The sequence below is a fragment of the Salmo salar genome, chromosome ssa07 (genome assembly GCF_905237065.1).
Source record: "Salmo salar chromosome ssa07, Ssal_v3.1, whole genome shotgun sequence".
In the NCBI taxonomy this organism is placed as follows: Eukaryota; Metazoa; Chordata; class Actinopteri; order Salmoniformes; family Salmonidae; genus Salmo; species Salmo salar.
Window position 1 is genome coordinate 10,766,725 of NC_059448.1, and position 22,631 is coordinate 10,789,355.

The 22,631-nt window shown below is 43.8% G+C and overlaps 1 protein-coding gene across 2 annotated transcripts in view; it reads right to left on the minus strand.

The window, feature by feature from the left end:
- The window catches only part of LOC106608537 (stromal interaction molecule 2), a 96,559-nt gene that overhangs the window by 35,418 nt on the left and 38,510 nt on the right, over nt 1–22,631 (minus strand). For both annotated transcript variants that reach the window (XM_045721489.1, XM_045721488.1), the window contains exon 2: nt 936–1,066. In XM_045721489.1, the coding sequence (XP_045577445.1) occupies nt 936–1,066 (131 nt within the window). The remainder of the gene's footprint in view (nt 1–935; nt 1,067–22,631) is intronic.

The window sequence follows — 22,631 nt, forward strand, 5'->3', positions numbered from 1 at the left end:
CAGGGGATCAAATACTTTTTTCCCTCACTGTAAGATCAAAATCCCCTCCCCAAATCCTAACCTTAACCATTAGCGGAGAAAATGGAAAAAATGGAAATCACCCAAGATCAGCATCTAGGTGCAACTTCCCCCTACACCTAGTCGTACACCACTGGGGATCTCTAGTGGCACTACAACCGTCCTCTTAAGGGCTGATCCGAGGACAGCTCATGTCTTGGCAGAATGGGCAACTCTTTGCCTCCGTGCACTCCAGAAGAGCTATCAAATCCTACTGGGGCCATAAACATGGGCTTTTACGCAGCTTCTCTTTACCCTTATAAAGTGGCAGGGAAATACCTTGCTCCGTCATCCTACACATGCATGGGCACACAAACACAAATGTGTAAGCACACACACAATAAATGCGTTTTTTTATTCAACTAAGAGGGTGCTGATTACGAAAGGTTATAGGTCAGACCAGGTCATGGTGGTCTTACTGTCAATCACACTGAGAAAGGCCCATCATATTATAATTATCTCTCCCTCTCTTATCTCCACTATCTCTCCACTAGCTTCCTAAGCTGATAATGGCTTGCAAACATTATTCCATTAGTTTATGGCGTTGTTTATGAGGCTGTAAGGCTTTAAGGCCAAGTTCAGGTCAACCTTTAAAGCCACAAAGCATTCCCACCTTAACAATGCATACTCAAAACAATATCATAAAAAAATAAATAACTTGGAAAACAGAAATGACCAGGGAACAATGACGACTTGATAACACCAGTGACTTCGTAACAGAGATGACTTCATAACACCAATGACCAAATTACACACATGATTTGTAACAGAAATAAGCAGGTCACATACATGACTTGATAACACCAATGACTTGGTATCACAAATGATCACATTCGAATGTCACATACATAGACTAATCCAGTTTTAGTATTACTCACCTCTACACTCTCGTTGACCTCGATTCCCCCGTCATTGTCGTCATCCAGCTGTTTGTGAATGACCCGGAGGGCCTCCAGGCTGAAACGGTCTGCGTCACCCATGCATGGAGGCATCACTGTCAGACAGGGGTCTGGAGAGAGAGTTCAAAGATCAAATGTTAAATGTCATACTCAGGTTAAAGGTCGCAGGCGTCAAGTCTTGTGTATTAAGTAAGGGATAATCAACGAGGGCCTATGCGTTTTATGCAAAATAATTAATGACGTGGAAATGGTGGAAATTACCTTCCGCATTATTTTCCAGAGAACGCATAGAACCCCTATTTGATTATCCCTGTTATACCATGGTTATATTTTAACACATTTTCCGCCAGAAATGTGTTAATTTGGCACTAGAAATGTGTTCAACATCCACTGAAGTAGCTAGCGAGTTGACTAGATAGATACAGTAGTTGTCTTGATAACCAAACACAGACTTGCTCGTTTAGCTAACCAAACCATCAGTCCTAGCTTGCTATTAGGACAATCTAATTCAACAATGCCACATTTCACTTTTGCTTTCAAAAGCAGCTCAAATATAGAACATATAAGAATGAACTATAGCCATTGAATTTGACCGTGCAGATAAACCGTGCTCTGTAAGGAAATAATGAACGCTCTAGAATGCCCTTCAAGCCAATCAAAAATGAGAATTCCATAATGCCATGGTATAATCACATCTATAAACATCCATTTGGCAAGACGTTGACAGATGTTCACAATTCACGTCCAGACAGATTTACATAATTTATTATGTACATATTTATTTGACATGATCTGTTTTTAAAAACACTGTGCTATGCAAATGGAATGGGTGAATATGGCTGTACCACAAGGCCACGTCACTCCAAGTCGCAAAAAACAGTACGTCTCAGAAAATGAGTGTCTGCAATTTTCAAACTTCATTCTAGAGATTGTATTGAAGACATTTAACAGCATCAGAGAGCAAAACTGTGTCATTGGGGCGGCAGCATAGCCTAGTGGTTAGAGCATTGGACGAGTAACCGAAAGGTTGCAAGTTCATATCCCTGAGCTGACAAGGTACAAATCTGTCGTTCTGCCCCTGAACAAGGCAGTTAATCCACTGTTCCTAGGCTGTCATTGAAAATAAGAATTTGTTCTTAACTGACTTGCCTAGTTAAATAAAGAAAAAAATCAGCATGGGCACTATTGTATCCTGTCAAAAACATCACTTCTGAGATACCCTCTTCCAGCAATGTTTCCATTTTACAGTCTGGTATGATATTCCACTCACATCCCAAGAGGCCACATTGTTTTCATTTGTGCTCTAGAGAATCCTACAGCAGATGAGTCCAACAGTACAGCCTACAGTGCCTTGCAATCTGCCTTAGCGTTTTCCCTATTTTGTTGCATTACAACCTGTAATTTAAATCGATTTTTTATTTGGATTTCATGTAATGGACATACACAAAATAGTCAAAATTGGTGAAGTGAAAAAAAAAAAAAACTTGTTTAAAAATATTCAAAAAAATTAAAACTGAAAAGTGGTGTGTGCATATGTTTTCACTCCCTTTGCTATGAAGCCCCTAAATAAGATCTGGTGCAACTAATTACCTTCAGAAGTCACATAATTAGTTAAATGAAGTCCACCTGTGTGCAATCTAAGTGTCACATGATCTGCCACATGATCTCATCATATACACACACCTGGTCTGGAAGGCCCCAGAGTCTGCAACACCACTAAGCAAGCGGCACCATGAAGACAAAGGAGCTCTCCAAACAGGTCAGGGACAAAGTTGTCAAGAAGTACAGATCAGGGTTGGATTCTAAAAAAATATCCAAAACTTTGAACATCCCACAGAGCACCATTAAATCCATTATTAAAAAATTGAAAGAATATGGCACCACAACAAACCTGTCAAGAGAGGGCCGCCCACCAAAACTCACAGACCAGGCAATGAGGACATTAATCAGAGAGACAACAAAGAGACCAAAGATAACCCTGAAGGAGCTGCAAAGCTCCACAGCGGAGATTGGAGTATCTGTCCATAGGACCACTTTAAGCCGTACACTCCACAGAGCTGGGCTTTATGGAAAAGTGGCCAGAAAAAAAGCCATTGCTTAACCTGTTATTGCTAGGGGGCAGTATTTTCACAGCCGGATAAAAAAACGTACCCGATTTAATCTGATTATTACTCCTGCCCAGAAACTAGAATATGCATATAATTATTAGCTTTGGATAGAAAACACTCCAAAGTTTCTAAAACTGTTTGAATGGTGTCTGTGAGTATAACAGAACTCATTTGGCAGGCCAAAACCTGAGAAGATTCCATGCAGGAAGTGGCCTGTCTGACAATTTCTTGCCCTTCTTGATTATCTCTATCCATTACAGAGGATCTCTGCTGTTACGTGACACTTCCTACGGCTCCCATGGGCTCTCAGAAGGCGGCAAAAAGCTGAATCGTGGCTTTGCAGGCTCTGGCTGAAAAAAAGTATCGCGTTTGGGTAGTGGCTGGTTACAGTACTGTGAGACTCAGGCTCGTGCCGCGTCGACAGAATGCTTTGTTTTCTTTCGTCTGTTTACCTAAACGCAGATTCCCGGTCGGAATATTATCGCTTTTTTACGAGAAAAATTGCATAAAAATTGATTTTAAACAGCGGTTGACATGCTTCGAAGTACGGTAATGGAATATTTAGAAATCTTTTGTCATGAATTGCGCCATGCTCGTGACCCTTATTTACACTTCGGATAGTGTCTTGAACGCACGAACAAAACGCCGCTATTTGGATATAACGATGGATTATTTTGGACCAAACCAACATTTGTTATTGAAGTAGCAGTCCTGGGAGTGCATTCTGACGAAGACAACAAAGGTAATCAAACTTTTGTAATAGTAAATCGGAGTTTGGTCAGGGCTAAACTTGGTCGGTGTCTAAATGGCTAGCCGTGATGGCTGGGCTATCTACTGAGAATATTGCAAAATGTGCTTTCACCGAAAAGCTATTTTAAAATCGGACATATCGAGTACATAGAGGAGTTCTGTATCTATAATTCTTAAAATAATTATGTTTTTTGTGAACGTTTATCGTGAGTAATTTAGTAAATTCACCGGATGTTTGCGGGGGGTATGCTAGTTCTGAATGTCACATGCTAATGTAAAAAAGCTGTTTTTTTATATAAATATGAACTTGATTGAACAAAACATGCATGCACTGTATAACATAATGTCCTAGGGTTGTCATCTGATGAAGATCATCAAAGGTTAGTGCTGCATTTAGCTGTGGTTTTGTTTTTTGTGACATTATATGCTAGCTTGAAAAATGGGTGTCTGATTATTTCTGGCTGGGTACTCTGCTGACATAATCTAATGTTTTGCTTTCGCTGTAAAGCCTTTTTGAACTCGGACAGTGTGGTTAGATTAACGAGAGTCTTGTCTTTAAAATGCTGTAAAATAGTCATACGTTTCAAAAATGGAAGTTTTCGGATTTTATAGGAGTTTGTATTTCGCGCCACACCCATCATTGGATATTGGAGCAGGTGTTCCGCTAGCGGAACGTCTAGATGTAAGAGGTTAAAGGAAAAAAAAGCAAACACGTTTGGTGTTTGTCAAAAGGCATGTGGGAGACTCCCCAAACATATGGAAGAAGGTACTCTGGTCAGATGAGACAAAAATTTAGATTTTTGGCCATCAAGGAAAACGCTATGTCTGGCACAAACCCAACACCTCTCATCACCCAGAGTACCCCATCCCCACAGTGAAGCATGGTGGTGGAAGCATCATGCTGTAGGGATGTTTTTCATCTGCAGGGACTGGGAAACTGGTCAGAATTGAAGGAATGATGGATGGCTCTAAATACAGGGATATTCTTGAGGGAAACATGTTTCAGTCTTCCAGAGATTTGAGACTGGGATGGGGCAGGACAATGACCCTAAGCATACTGCTAAAGCAACACGCGAGTGGTTTAAGGGGAAACATTTAAATGTCTTGGAATGGCCTAGTCAAACCCCAGACCTCAATCCAATTGAGAATCTGTGGTATGACTTAAAGATTGCTGTACACCAGCAGGAACCCATCCAACTTGAAGGAGCTGGAGCAGTTTTGCCCTGAAGAATGTTCAAAAATCCCAGTAGCTCGATGTGCCAAGCTTATAGAGACATACCCCAAGAGACAGTTGTAATTGCTGCTAAAGGTGGCTCTACAAAGTATTGACTTTGGGGGGGTGAATAGTTATGCACGCCCAAGTTCAGTTTTTTTGTCTTTTCTTGTTTGTTTCACAATACAAAATATTTTGCATCTTCAAAGTGGTAGGCATGTTGTGTAAATCAAATGATACAACAACCCCCCCCCAAAAAAAATAACTATTTTAATTGCAGGTTGTGAGGCAACAAAATAGGAAATATGCCAAGGGGGGTGAATACTTTCGCAAGCCACTGTATCCCTTTCAAAAGGACAGTGTGAGCTGGGCTTGCGCCAAACTGTCTGAGCGAGTGCCACACACATTATCTATACAGTCCAATGGAACACATACACTCACAAAAGCATGCCTACGTATTCACTATAACCACACAAAAGTGCACACACACACTGTGAGCAGACACATGCACAGCTGACAACCTACACACAGCTGATAATGTAGTGTATACTGCACATGGACCAGTCATTACTCTAAACCAGACTGTTAGTCAGGACAGACAGGCTAGTGAGTGCAGTGTCAAACCAGCTGGGATCTATAGAATAAGACACTCTCTCTTTAAACAATATTCCACTGGATACAATGAGTAAGGCATTATCTGTTGAACAATACACAATAACACAGAAACGTAAACACTGCATCAACACGTAAAGTGTTGCTCCCATGTTTCATGAGCTGAAATAAAAGATCCCAGAAATATTGAATACACACAAAAAAGCTTTTTTCTCTAAAATGTGTTTAAATCCGACTTCCACACCTGGCTTCTTCACAAGCCACCCGGACAGCTAATGAAACTGTGGGTTTTGCACAACCAAAGAATTTCAGGACAAACTGGAAACCGTCTCAGAGAAGCTCATCTGCATGCTCGTTGTCCTCACCAGGGTCTTGACTGGACTACAGTTTGGTATCGTAATCAATTTCAGTGGGCAAATGTTGACCTTCGATGGCCACTGGCACGCTGGAGAAGTGTGCTCTTCATGGATGAATTGCATTTTATTCGATGGCAATTTGAATGCACAGAGATACTGTGACGAGCGAGGCCCATTGTTATGCAATTTATCCGCCTCCATCACCTCATGTGTCAGGATGATAATGCTGAGCCCCATGTCGCCAGGATCTGTACACAATTCCTGGAAGCTGAAAATGTCCCTGTTCTTCCGTGGCCTTTATACTCACCAGACATGTCACCCATTGAGCAGGTTTGGGATGCTCTGGATCAATGTCTACAACAGTGTGTTCCAGTTCCTGCCAAAATCCATCAACTTTGCACAGACATTGAAGAGGAGCAGTGAGACAACATTCACCAGGCCACAATCAACAGCGTGATCAACTCTATGCCAAGGAGATGTGTCGTGCTGCATGAGTCAAATGGTGGTCACACCAGATACTGACTGGTGTTCTGATCCACTCCCCTACTTAATAAAAAAAAAAGTATCTTTGACCAGATGCATATCTGCATTCCCAGTCATGTGAAATCCATAGGACAGGGCTTAATTCATTTCAATTGACTGATTTCCTTATATGAACTGTAACGCAGTAAAATCTTTGAAACTGTTGCAAAATTGCATTTATATTTTTGTTCAGTGTAGAATTCTTGATTAATTCTCAGCTAAGATCCTTCTCATCTATGAATTGTATTCTGAATGTTCATCAGTCTGGCTTTAGACCAGGTCATAGCACTATCTCTGCTGCGTCCCTATGTTATAAATGATGTAGTTAACTGTATGGATAAAAGGCATCATTGTGCTGCCCTCTTCATAGACTTGTCAAAGGACTTCGATACTGTTGATCACTCATTGCTAATTCAGAGGATTTCTTCAACTGGCCTAGACCAGGGTGCATGCAACTGGTTTAGAAACTACTTGACAGATCGAACTCAATGCATGTCTACGGATGGTGTTAAATCAAGTTTTCTGAATATAACAAAAGGTGTCCCACAGGGGTCAGTTCTGGGTCCAGTACTTTTTACTTTATACATTAACAATATTGGCTTGTCTGTCAATAACATTAATCTGAACCTGTATGTGGATGATACTGTTGTGTATTCCAGTCTGCTTTCATTGTTTTACAGAAAACCTTAGGCCTTAAATTAGTATTGAATGCGGGTAAAACAAAGTAAATGTTTTCTTGCGCACACAAAAATTATTCTAATGATTTAAGCATATGTACCTTGGATGGTACCCACATTGATCATGTCCATGCTTACAAATATCTGGGCATTTCCACTGTATACCTTCAGTTTCTTTGTTCCATACATGGTGTGCAATTTTCAGAGTTCCCTACAAATGGATGTATTGGTGCCTTTCGGCAGTTCAGAGTGTTGATTGAGGACCTCTTTGCTGATGAATGTGATAGTTTTTTTTTGTATTGTCTGTTTTGTTTGTGTGTGTATTTCCAATGTGTAATTTGTTGGTAATTTTAAGACACAGGAATCCTTGCGACTCCCTGTTAAATTAAAGGTAAAATGGGGCCTCCTGAGTGAAGCAGAGGTCTAAGGCACTGCATCACAGTGCTAGAGCCATTACTACAGACCCCAGGTTCATTCCCAGGCTGTGTCACACCCGGCTGTGAGTCCCATAAGACGGCGCACAATTGGCCCATCGTTGTTCGAGTTAGGGGAGGGTTTACTTGGCCCATCACGCCCTAGCGACTCCTGCAGGCTGACCCCCGGTCGCCAGTTGAACAGTGTTTCCTCCGACACATTGGTGCGGCTGGATTCCGGGTTAAACTGGCGGGTGTTGAAGAGCTCGGTAAGGCGGGTCATGTTTCGGAGGACGCATGATTCCAACGTCGCCTCTCCTGAGCCCGTTGGGGGGTTGCAGCGATGAGACAAGATGTATGAAGGTAAAATAAAATGCACACCATTAGTAACATATTGCTTAGGTTAGAAAGTCGAAGTTCAAAGTAAGTGTAGACTGCGTAGGCAGGGTAAGATTATTTTTTAAATGTAGGATCTGTTTACTGAAACAAGACTTGACACGTTAGCTGCCACATTGCCAAGCAGCAACGCAATAGCTAACGGAGACTTTTGATTGGACCACAGCCCCGGCTAAGTTCAGGTGAGAGGACACTGGGTAAGAAACCCATGTTACTTGGCAAAACTATTTGCAAGGGTGCGTGACTGGACGATATCGCTTAATTGGAGAAAAAATATAAAATATGTTCAGTAAATCATTGACATTATAATCAAAGTAATGCAGCTAAATAATGAAATGCAACTTGTCATGAAGACAAAACTTTTTGGAAGGAGCATTAGCATATCTAAATGATGTTTACAAAGGTCATATAATGCATTTGCTTAGCAGGCGTCCTCCATCACAGAAATCTACATATTTACATATCACCAGGTAGCCAAATAGATGCTATCTTAAGCACAACTTCTAGCTAAGTGCATTCCGTATTGCATCAGTGTGACAACAACCATTGGTCAGGTCTCAAGTCCAACTCCCTCACCACTTTTTACAGCACATCCATTCTACAAAGACATGTCATGTTGTCCACCCGAGGAAAGAGATGGTGATGAAGGTTCATGTTTTATCGCTGTACAGAAGACATAAAGCCTGAGGACCTTGTACAGTAATACTACTATTTTGTTTTAGTTGAGCCCAATTGGAGAAGAGTGTTTTAAGTTATTATCAAAAGTCTTGGAAAAGAACAATGGAACTTGGGTAGGCCACCTGCTGCAATTCAGGAAAACAAAAGTCACCTTCCCATTCCCTTCCTCTCAGATGTCATATTTTCAGTGTGTGTGTGGGTGTCACATTCTCAGTGCGCGAGTGTATGTATGTGTGTGACGTTTTGACCCTACAATGACCCATGTGACAGGAAGTGAAGTGATCCGTGGTGACGCTGTGTTCCGGGGACTCATGCTTAATAAATACACCTGTCAAAATACGGCCCAAAAGGGGTCAAATTTGAGCTAAAAATAGGCCCTGGAAACCAGTTGGCTTATCTTGCAAAACCTCAACAATGGAACTTCTCCCTCTCTCTCTCACGCGAACAAACTCACAACATGAAGGAAACAGCTTGTTTCAGAGCAAATGTGTACTGTAGTCCTGTGAAGTCCTGTCACAACTACAGCAGATCTACTGCTAATATGAAACTATGCTAAACATCTGCAGTAAAATGTCCCATCTGCACTTCTGAAGAAAGATGTCCTGGATGCATATGAAAACATCTGAATGTATTAAGTATTGCTGACGGAGCTGGTACAACTGGTTCTGGTGCAGTTTGTAAAAGGTGTGAAACACTGAGTCAAATTTGAAAGTGTATGTGGGTTTGACGACGACACATCTGTTTGGGGGTTTATGAGGACACGTTGGTTATGAAGACAACTTCCTGTGTGTGGCGGTCGTCTGGTGGTGTGCCGTCGCTGGATTCACAGGAAAAATCTATAAACTCAGCGCTCGCAGGGTCACAAAGCATTCTGGGTGAGTGGGTGGCAAGATGAATGGAAATAAAGGAGGAAGTCTATTTCGAGATGACATAAACAAGAGAGGTTTTCCATTCATGTGAGATGTGTGTTGGATGCTGGCGCCATTTGTTGTCATTGGTGTTGCGTTTGTTGTCCCTGGTGTTATCTTGTTGCCTTCTAACTGATACAATGTATCGGTTCTCCTTACCTTAACCTGTTGGGTCTAGGGGGCAGTATTTGCACGTCTGGATAAAAAAAATGTACCCGATTTAATCTGGTTACTAATCCTACCCAGTAACTAGAATATGCATATACTTATTATATATGGATAGAAAACACTCTAAAGTTTCCAAAACTGTTTGAATGGTGTCTGTGAGTATAACAGAACTCATTTGGCAGGCAAAACCCTGAGACATTTTCTGACAGGAAGTGGATACCTGATGTGTTGTATTGACTTTAAACCTATCCCATTGAAAAACACAGGGGTTTAGGAATATTTTGGCACTTCCTATTGCTTCCACTAGATGTCACCAGCCTTTACAAAGTGTTTTGAGTCTTCTGGAGGGAGATCTGACCGAACAAGAGCCATGGAACGGTGATGTCCCATTAGACACCTGGCGCGCTACTTCATGTTGGGTACCCTCGTTCCAATACGTTATAAAAGACTATGCATTCGTCCACCTTGAATATTATTCATGTTCTGGTTAAAAAGGCCCTAATGATTTATGCTATACAACGTTTGACATGTTTGAACGAACGGAAATATATTTTTTCCCCCTCGTTCATGACGAGAAGTCCGGCTGGCTTACATCATGTGCTAACGAGACGGAGATTTTTGGACATAAATGATGAGCTTTTTTGAACAAAACTACATTCGTTATGGACCTGTGATACCTGGAAGTGACATCTGATGAAGAGAATCAAAGGTAATGGATTATTTACATAGTATTTTCGATTTTAGATCTCCCCAACATGACGTCTAGTCTGTATCGCAACGCGTATTTTTCTGGGCACAGTGCTCAGATTATTGCAAAGTGTGATTTCCCAGTAAGGTTATTTTTAAATCTGGCAAGTTGATTGCGTTCAAAAGATGTAAATCTATAATTCTTTAAATGACAATATAATATTTTACCAATGTTTTCTAATTTTAATTATTTAATTTGTGACGCTGACTTGACTGCCGGTTATTGGAGGGAAACGATTTCCTCAACATCAATGCCATAGTAAAACGCTGTTTTTGGATATAAATATCAACTTGATAGAACTAAAAATGCATGCATTGTCTAACATAATGTCCTAGGAGTGTCATCTGATGGAGATTGTAAAAGGTTAGTGTATCATTTTAGCTGGTTTTATGGTTTTGGTGACCCTGTCTTTGACTTGACAAAACATTACACACAACTCTTGTAAATGTACTGTCCTAACATACTCTAAATTTATGCTTTCGCCGTAAAACCTTTTTGAAATCGTAAAACGTGGTTAGATTAAGGAGATGTTTGTCTTTCAAATGGTGTAACATAGTTGTATTTTTGAAAAATTTGAATTTTGACATTTATTTGGATTCAAATTTGCCGCTCTTGAAATGCACCTGCTGTTGATGGAGTGCACCACGGGTGGCACGCTAGCGTCCCACCTAGCCCCAAGAGGTTAACGACAATATCAATTATTGAAGTTATCAACATGACACTCTAATTCCCCTCCCCATGTATATAAATAAACCACCAAAACAGAGAGAACAGCTATAGTCAGCACATCAAAATACACCTCTTTATAAGAAGGTAAAAAAACATCAACGTCAAAGAGCTGAAGCAGAGAGTAGCAGTAGTAAGTAACCACCACATCTACTCAGACAGCTAATACCAGAGTTACTAACTGGGACCTAGTAATTAACTGAAAAAGCATTCTATTTCTCATTCTGTAGTTGTCCTTAGGCACAGATCACTCGCATACACACACACACACACACACACACACACACACACACACACACACACACACACACACAAGCATGCACACACAGACACCGGGGACGCTGGGTCCCTATGGGCAGGGGAACTGGATCTGCGTGTGGTTGTGGGTTCTGGTGGGTTCCGGTGGTTGGTGTAGGTTACGTGGTAGTCAGAGGAGAGAAAAGAGGTCAAAGGCCATATGCTGAAACAGACAAATATTACCTCACATGCAATACAAGGGACCTCCTACCCGTCAGGTCACACACACACAGTCTCATGTAACCTAGAAAAAGACACGCCGTGCTACCCTAAAATGCCATGAGTCTACCCAGCTACAGCAGACACATGGGTCTGGCTTTCACACCAGGACCTCCTCCCTGGCCAAAGATTTCACTATTCACCAGAAATCCCTGTGGCTTCATTCATTGACAAGCTAGCATTATCCAATGAGGACATGTTACTTTACTCTCAACTGTACGTGAACACTTTCAAACACATCACCGCATTATGTTAACACATTCTGATCCCTTAACTCAATATTGGATCTACAGTAATGTAAGGATCAGGAGGTTCTGCAGAGATGAAGCAGGGGGTCTAAACCAAACTGAGGACTGGGAAAACAACACCCCCTACAGTATCAACACCCCCCGAACTGTATCAACACCTCCTACAGTATCAACACATCCTACAGTATCAACACATCCTACAGTATCAACACATCCTACAGTATCAACACCCCCTACAGTATCAACACCCCCCGAACTGTATCAACACCTCCTACAGTATCAATACATCCTACAGTATCAACACCTCCTACAGTATCAACACATCCTAGTATCTACACCCCTACTGTATCACCACCCCCTACAGTATCAACACCCCCTACAGTATCAACACCCCCCCTACAGTATCAACACCCCCCCTACAGTATCAACACCCCCCCTACAGTATCAACACCCCCCGAACTGTATCAACACCCCCCGAACTGTATCAACACCCCCCGAACTGTATCAACACCCCCCTACAGTATCAACACCTCCTACTGTATCAACACCCCCTACAGTATCAACACCCCCTACAGTATCAACACCCCCTACAGTATCAACACCCCCTACAGTATCAACACCCCCCCTACAGTATCAACACCCCCCGAACTGTATCAACACCCCCGAACTGTATCAACACCCCCCCTACAGTATCAACAGCCCCCTACAGTATCAACACCCCCTACAGTATCAACACCTCCTACAGTATCAACACCCCCCTACAGTATCAACACCCCCTACAGTATCAACACATCCTACAGTATCAACACCCCCTACAGTATCAACACCCCCTACAGTATCAACACCCCCTACAGTATCAACACCCCCCTACAGTATCTACACATCCTACAGTATCAACACCCCCCTACTCTATCAACACCCCCCTACAGTATCAATACATCCTACAGTATCAACACATCCTACAGTATCAACACATCCTAGTATCTACACCCCTACTGTATCACCACCCCCTACAGTATGAACACCCCCCTACAGTATCAACACCCCCCCTACAGTATCAACACATCCTACAGTATCAACACATTCTACAGTATCAACACATCCTACAGTATCAACACCCCCCGAACTGTATCAACACCCCCTACAGTAACAACACCCCCTACAGTATCAACACCCCCTACAGTATCAACACCCCCCTACAGTATCAACACCCCCCGAACTGTATCAACACCCCCCGAACTGTATCAACACCCCCCTACAGTATCAACACATCCTACAGTATCAACACCCCCTACAGTATCAACACCCCCTACAGTATCAACACCCCCTACAGTATCAACACCCCCCTACAGTATCTACACATCCTACAGTATCAACACCCCCCTACTGTATCAACACCCCCCTACAGTATCAATACATCCTACAGTATCAACACATCCTACAGTATCAACACATCCTAGTATCTACACCCCTACTGTATCACCACCCCTACAGTATCAACACCCCCCTACAGTATCAACACCCCCCTACAGTATCAACACATCCTACAGTATCAACACATTCTACAGTATCAACACATCCTACAGTATCAACACATCCTACTGTATCAACACCTCCTACAGTATCAACACCCCCCTACTGTATCAACACATCCTACAGTATCAACACCCCCTACAGTATCAACACATCCTGCAGTATCAACACCCCCCTACTGTATCAACACCCCCCTACTGTATCAACACCCCCTACTGTATCAACAAACCCCCTACAGTATCAACAAACCCCCTACAGTATCAACACATCCTACAGTATCAACACCCACCTACTGTATCAACACATCCTACTGTATCAACACATCCTACTGTATCAACACCCCCTACTGTATCAACACATCCTACTGTATCAACACATCCTACTGTATCAACACCCCCCTACAGTATCAACACATCCTACAGTATCAACACCCCCCTACAGTATCAACACATCCTGCAGTATCAACACCCCCCTACTGTATCAACACCCCCCTACTGTATCAACACCCCCCTACTGTATCAACAAACCCCCTACAGTATCAACAAACCCCCTACAGTATCAACACATCCTACAGTATCAACACCCACCTACTGTATCAACACCCACCTACTGTATCAACACATCCTACTGTATCAACACATCCTACTGTATCAACACCCCCTACTGTATCAACACATCCTACTGTATCAACACATCCTACTGTATCAACACCCCCCTACAGTATCAACACATCCTACAGTATCAACACATCCTACTGTATCAACCTATCCTACTGTATCAACACCCCCTACTGTATCAACACCCCCTACTGTATCAACACCCCCTACTGTATCAACACATCCTACAGTATCAACACATGCTACAGTATCAGCACATGCTACAGTATCAGCACATCCTACAGTATCAACACATCCTACAGTATCAACACATCCTACAGTATCAACACCCCCCTACTGTATCAACACATCCTACAGTATCAACACATCCTACAGTATCAACACATCCTACTGTATCAACCTATCCTACAGTATCAACACCCCCTACAGTATCAACACCCCCTACTGTATCAACACCCCCTACTGTATCAACACATCCTACAGTATCAACACATCCTACAGTATCAACACATCCTACAGTATCAACACATCCTACAGTATCAACACCCCCCTACTGTATCAACATCCCCCTACTGTATCAACACATCTTACAGTATCAACACCCCCTACAGTGTCAACACCCCCTGAACTGTATCAACACCTCCTACAGTATCAACACATCCTACAGTATCAACACATCCTACAGTATCAACACATCCTACAGTATCAACACCCCCTACAGTATCAACACCCCCCGAACTGTATCAACACCTCCTACAGTATCAATACATCCTACAGTATCAACACCTCCTACAGTATCAACACATCCTAGTATCTACACCCCTACTGTATCACCACCCCCTACAGTATCAACACCCCCTACAGTATCAACACCCCCCTACAGTATCAACACCCCCCTACAGTATCAACACCCCCCGAACTGTATCAACACCCCCGAACTGTATCAACACCCCTGAACTGTATCAACACCCCCCTACAGTATCAACACCCCCCTACAGTATCAACACCCCCCTACAGTATCAACACCCCCTACAGTATCAACACCCCCTACAGTATCAACACCCCCCCTACAGTATCAACACCCCCCGAACTGTATCAACACCCCCCGAACTGTATCAACACCCCCCGAACTGTATCAACACCCCCCTACAGTATCAACACATCCTACAGTATCAACACCCCCTACAGTATCAACACCCCCTACAGTATCAACACCCCCCTACAGTATCTACACATCCTACAGTATCAACACCCCCCTACTGTATCAACACCCCCCTACAGTATCAATACATCCTACAGTATCAACACATCCTACAGTATCAACACATCCTAGTATCTACACCCCTACTGTATCACCACCCCCTACAGTATCAACACCCCCCTACAGTATCAACACCCCCCTACAGTATCAACACATCCTACAGTATCAACACATTCTACAGTATCAACACATCCTACAGTATCAACACATCCTACTGTATCAACACCTCCTACAGTATCAACACCCCCCTACTGTATCAACACATCCTACAGTATCAACACCCCCCTACAGTATCAACACATCCTGCAGTATCAACACTCCCCTACTGTATCAACACCCCCCTACTGTATCAACACCCCCCTACTGTATCAACAAACCCCCTACAGTATCAACAAACCCCCTACAGTATCAACACATCCTACAGTATCAACACCCACCTACTGTATCAACACATCCTACTGTATCAACAGCCCCTACTGTATCAACACATCCTACTGTATCAACACATCCTACTGTATCAACACCCCCCTACAGTATCAACACATCCTACAGTATCAACACCCCCCTACAGTATCAACACATCCTGCAGTATCAACACCCCCCTACTGTATCAACACCCCCCTACTGTATCAACACCCCCCTACTGTATCAACAAACCCCCTACAGTATCAACAAACCCCCTACAGTATCAACACATCCTACAGTATCAACACCCACCTACTGTATCAACACCCACCTACTGTATCAACACATCCTACTGTATCAACACATCCTACTGTATCAACACCCCCTACTGTATCAACACATCCTACTGTATCAACACATCCTACTGTATCAACACCCCCCTACAGTATCAACACATCCTACAGTATCAACACATCCTACTGTATCAACCTATCCTACTGTATCAACACCCCCTACTGTATCAACACCCCCTACTGTATCAACACCCCCTACTGTATCAACACATCCTACAGTATCAACACATGCTACAGTATCAGCACATGCTACAGTATCAGCACATCCTACAGTATCAACACCCCCCTACAGTATCAACACATCCTACAGTATCAACACATCCTACAGTATCAACACCCCCCTACTGTATCAACACATCCTACAGTATCAACACATCCTACAGTATCAACACATCCTACTGTATCAACCTATCCTACAGTATCAACACCCCCTACAGTATCAACACCCCCTACTGTATCAACACCCCCTACTGTATCAACACATCCTACAGTATCAACACATCCTACAGTATCAACACATCCTACAGTATCAACACCCCCCTACTGTATCAACATCCCCCTACTGTATCAACACATCTTACAGTATCAACACCCCCTACAGTGTCAACACATCCTACAGTATCAAGGCAACAATAGCATGTGAGCGCATGTATACAAGAGGCGTGACGCCAACTTGGAACAAACTAGCTCCTTCTCAACAGTAACCATATGGCAGTGTCATAACTCAACTGGACAGGCCAGCCACTCTTAAAGAACAGTAAATAACGATTCTCAAGGGTCTACTATTTCAGGTCCTCAGCACAGCTATTAAGACACATTTCATTAGCCAGCTAGTCGTTAACTGTAGGCTAGCTGGAACCAAGAGACAGAGAGGAGATTGAGAGAGAGGAGAGAGAGAGAGTGGGGAGAGAAAGGGGGAGGAGAGCAGGAGAGAGAGAGGGGAGAGAGAGAGGGGGGAGAGAGAGCGGGGAGCGAGAGAGAAAAATGGGAGCACGAGAGAGAGCGGGGAGCGCGAGAGAGTAAAATTTCACAAATGTATGGCTGTCACTCAACTTGCACAAGCGCTTAAAATCCAGAGGGGCATGTGTCAAATTAAACGCTGGCCTTCCACTTAGCACTTATCACCACAGGAACACACACCTGACACTGGTCTTCCACTTATCACCACAGGAACACAAACACCTGACACTGGTCTTCCACTTAGCACCACAGGAACAAACACCTGACACTGGTCTTCCACAGGAACAAACACCTGACACTGGTGTTCCACAGGAACAAACACCTGACACTGGTCTTCCACAGGAACAAACACCTGACACTGGTCTTCCACAGGAACAAACACCTGACACTGGTCTTCCACAGGAACAAACACCTGACACTGGTCTTCCACTTAGCACCACAGGAACAAACACCTGACACTGGTCTTCCACTTAGCACCACAGGAACAAACACCTGACACTGGTCTTCCACTTAGCACCACAGGAACAAACATCTGACACTGGTCTTCCACAGGAACAAACACCTGACACTGGTCTTCCACAGGAACAAACACCTGACACTGGTCTTCCACTTAGCACCACAGGAACAAACACCTGACACTGGTCTTCCACTTAGCACCACAGGAACAAACATCTGACACTGGTCTTCCACAGGAACAAACACCTGACACTGGTCTTCCACAGGAACAAACACCTGACACTGGTCTTCCACTTAGCACCACAGGAACACAAACACCTGACACTGGTCTTCCACTTAGCACCACAGGAACACAAACACCTGACACTGGTCTTCCACAGGAACAAACACCTGACACTGGTCTTCCACTTAGCACCACAGGAACAAACATCTGACACTGGTCTTCCACAGGAACAAACACCTGACACTGGTCTTCCACTTAGCACCACAGGAACAAACACCTGACACTGGTCTTCCACTTAGCACCACAGGAACAAACACCTGACACTGGTCTTCCACTCAGCACCACAGGAACAAACACCTGACACTGGTCTTCCACAGGAACAAACACCTGACACTGGTCTTCCACTTAGCACCACAGGAACAAACACCTGACACTGGTCTTCCACTTATCACCACAGGAACAAACACCTGACACTGGTCTTCCACTTATCACCACAGGAACAAACACCTGACACTGGTCTTCCACTTAGCACCACAGGAACACACACACCTGACACTGGTCTTCCACTTATCACCACAGGAACAAACACCTGACACTGGTCTTCCACAGGAACAAACACCTGACACTGGTCTTCCACTTAGCACCACAGGAACAAACACCTGACACTGGTCTTCCACTTAGCACCACAGGAACACAAACACCTGACACTGGTCTTCCACTTATCACCACAGGAACAAACACCTGACACTGGTCTTCCACTTAGCACCACAGGAACACAAACACCTGACACTGGTCTTCCACTTAGCACCACAGGAACAAACACCTGACACTGGTCTTCCACAGGAACAAACACCTGACACTGGTGTTCCACTGCACCAAGGAACACAAACACCTGACACTGGTCTTCCACTTAGCACCACAGGAACACAAACACCTGACACTGGTCTTCCACTTAGCACCACAGGAACAAACACCTGACACTGGTCTTCCACAGGAACAAACACCTGACACTGGTCTTCCACAGGAACAAACACCTGACACTGGTCTTCCACAGGAACACACACCTGACACTGGTCTTCCACAGGAACAAACACCTGACACTGGTCTTCCACTTAGGCACCACAGGAACAAACACCTGACACTGGTCTTCCACTTAGCACCACAGGAACACAAACACCTGACACTGGTCTTCCACTTAGCACCACAGGAACACAAACACCTGACACTGGTCTTCCACTTAGCACCACAGGAACACAAACACCTGACACTGGTCTTCCACTTAGCACCACAGGAACAAACACCTGACACTGGTCTTCCACAGGAACAAACACCTGACACTGGTCTTCCACAGGAACAAACACCTGACACTGGTGTTCCACAGGAACAAACACCTGACACTGGTCTTCCACAGGAACAAACACCTGACACTGGTCTTCCACAGGAACAAACACCAGACACTGGTCTTCCACAGGAACAAACACCTGACACTGGTCTTCCACTTAGCACCACAGGAACACAAACACCTGACACTGGTCTTCCACTTAGCACCACAGGAACACAAACACCTGACACTGGTCTTCCACAGGAACAAACACCTGACACTGGTCTTCCGCAGGAACAAACACCTGACACTGGTCTTCCACAGGAACAAACACCTGACACTGGTCTTCCACTTATCACCACAGGAACAAACACCTGACACTGGTCTTCCACTTAGCACCACAGGAACAAACACCTGACACTGGTCTTCCACTTAGCACCACAGGAACACAAACACCTGACACTGGTCTTCCACTTAGCACCACAGGAACACACACCTGACACTGGTCTTCCACTTAGCACCACAGGAACACAAACACCTGACACTGGTCTTCCACTTAAGGAACACAAACACCTGACACTGGTCTTCCACTTAGCACCACAGGAACAAACACCTGACACTGGTCTTCCACAGGAACAAACACCTGACACTGGTCTTCCACTTAGCACCACAGGAACACAAACACCTGACACTGGTCTTCCACTTAGCACCACAGGAACAAACACCTGACACTGGTCTTCCACAGGAACAAACACCTGACACTGGTGTTCCACAGGAACAAACACCTGACACTGGTCTTCCACAGGAACAAACACCTGACACTGGTCTTCCACAGGAACAAACACCTGACACTGGTCTTCCACAGGAACAAACACCAGACACTGGTCTTCCACAGGAACAAACACCTGACACTGGTCTTCCACTTAGCACCACAGGAACAAACACCTGACACTGGTCTTCCACAGGAACAAACACCTGACACTGGTCTTCCACTTATCACCACAGGAACAAACACCTGACACTGGTCTTCCACAGGAACAAACACCTGACACTGGTGTTCCACTTATCACCACAGGAACACAAACACCTGACACTGGTCTTCCACTTATCACCACAGGAACACAAACACCTGACACTGGTCTTCCACAGGAACAAACACCTGACACTGGTCTTCCACAGGAACACACAGACTTTGTTTCTCTTTGAGTTCCAATTACTTCAAACTGAAATATTTTCCAAAGAAACTCAGCCAAATCCAGAGGCCATAAAACTGAAGTTGGACTTGACAGTACTTGATAAGTGGAACAAAAAAGCACATTGTTAAACGTGTTAAAGATTTCAATGTCCCTGTGTTAAGTTCCTTAATAATGAAATGCCAGTGAGGAAATGTATCTTGATTCCCCGTCTAAATACACAGCTAATGTTTATTCGCCCGGCTGTCAGTTTTTGTTATGATTGAACTGCCGCCAACATTTTGGTTTCTGTTTGACGGGAGTCCAAATTTGAGTTAGTGAGGCGGCGTGGCAACGGTGACAACTGGACACTCTCCTACCCATGGTGCCTTGAGGCATGGCGAAAGTAATTGTCAGACGTGTGGTATTACAGCAGAATCTTCACTGAACTGATACAAAAGCAGCTGGGATTGTGGTTATGGCTGTGATGGTTATGGAATTCTGGATGATGTTTATTGGCCAGCCAAATGACCGTGGTCACCGTAATAACCGTTCAAATAGCTTTTTTTTTTTTTAAAGACCCACATTTTCTTTTCTCATCCGCTCCTGACTGCATGTGCTGCCATAGAAATAGAATGAATAGTCAATCAAAGTCAATGATAGCATAATGGGTGGACTGTACCCATAGGATCAAAGCAGGAAGTAAAATCAGGAAGTGAACCCATCAATAATGCTGTGATTTGTTGATTCAACTCAACTGAAAATACAAAAAATACATTCCACTGCATCAGTTAACATCATTTGAATGAACATTCTACATTAGCATGAAAATTATTGCATCACAATACTAGGCAGCCATTGTGAGCGTACCTGTGAGTTTACCAGTCAAATTGCCAGGATTAGAGATTCCGAGTCCGTTCTATTCATTACACACACACACACACACACACACACACACACACACACACACACACACACACACACACAAACACAAACACAAACACACACACAGCATTCGGAAAGTAACCATGACCCCTCGACTTTTTCCACATTTTGTTACGGTACAGCCTTATTCTAAAATTCTCAGCAATCTACACACAATACCCCATAATGACATCACAATACCCATAATGACAAAGCGAAAATAGGTTTAGACATTTTTGCTAATTTATTATAAATAAAAAACAGAAATACATTTACATAAGTATTCAGACAATTTGCAATGAGATTGAGCTCAGTTGCATCCTGTTTCCATTGATCATCCTTGAGATGTTTCTACAACTTGATTGGAGTCCACCTGTGGTAAATTGACTTGATTGGACATGATTTGGAAAGGCACACACCTGTCTATATCAGGTCCCACAGTTGACAGTGCATGTCAGAGCAAAGACCAAGCCATAAGGTCGAAGGAATTGTCTGTAGAGCTCAGAGACAAGATTGTGTCGAGGCACAGATCTGGGGAAGGGTACCAAAACATTTCTGCAGCGTTGAAGGTCCCCAAGAACACAGTGGCCTCCATCATTCTTATACGGAAGAACTTTGGAACCACCAAGACTCTTCCTAGAGCTGGCCGCCGGGCAAAACTGAGCAATCGGGGGAGAAGGGCCTTGGTCAGGGAGGTGACCAAGAACCTGATGGTCACTCTGACAGAGCTCCAGAGTTCCTCTGTGGAGAAGGGAGAACCTTCCAGAAGGACAACCATCTCTGCAGCACTCCACCAATCAGGCCTTTATGGTAGAGTGGCCAGACGGAAGCCACTCCTCCGTAAAAGGCACATGACAGCCATCTTGGAGTTTGCCAAAAGGCACCTAAAGACTCTCAGACCATGAGAAACAAGATTCTCTGGTCTGATGAAACCAAGATTGAACTCTCTGGCCTGAATGCCAAGCGTCACGTCTAGAATCTGTATTTATTTAATGATTATGGAGGATATTTTATTTTCATGGCGGTCTGTTATATGGTAATTGTGCGCAGTACTGGGGCGCCACACACACTGCTTCCCAAAACAGGGGTCAACACTTTGAAATTCACACGGGTGCAAACAGAAGCCACATTTCGCAAGTGCCGCCCATACAGAGTCAAAAGGATAAAGTTTCTCCTGGAAAACACAAGCCCTGCCAATCACTGGCACACACACACACACACACACACACCTCTGCATAGAAAGGGGATTGGCTGAGGCTGACACAGGCTGTTACAGAAGTTTGGGTCTGAATGTGCTCTGTTGAAACACTGGAACATCCTGTACTGAAGTTAACCTACAAGCTGCTAACAAGCTACATGTGAGTCTAAGTTTTGTACCAAAGAACATGATGTGATATAGGAGTCTCTTCAC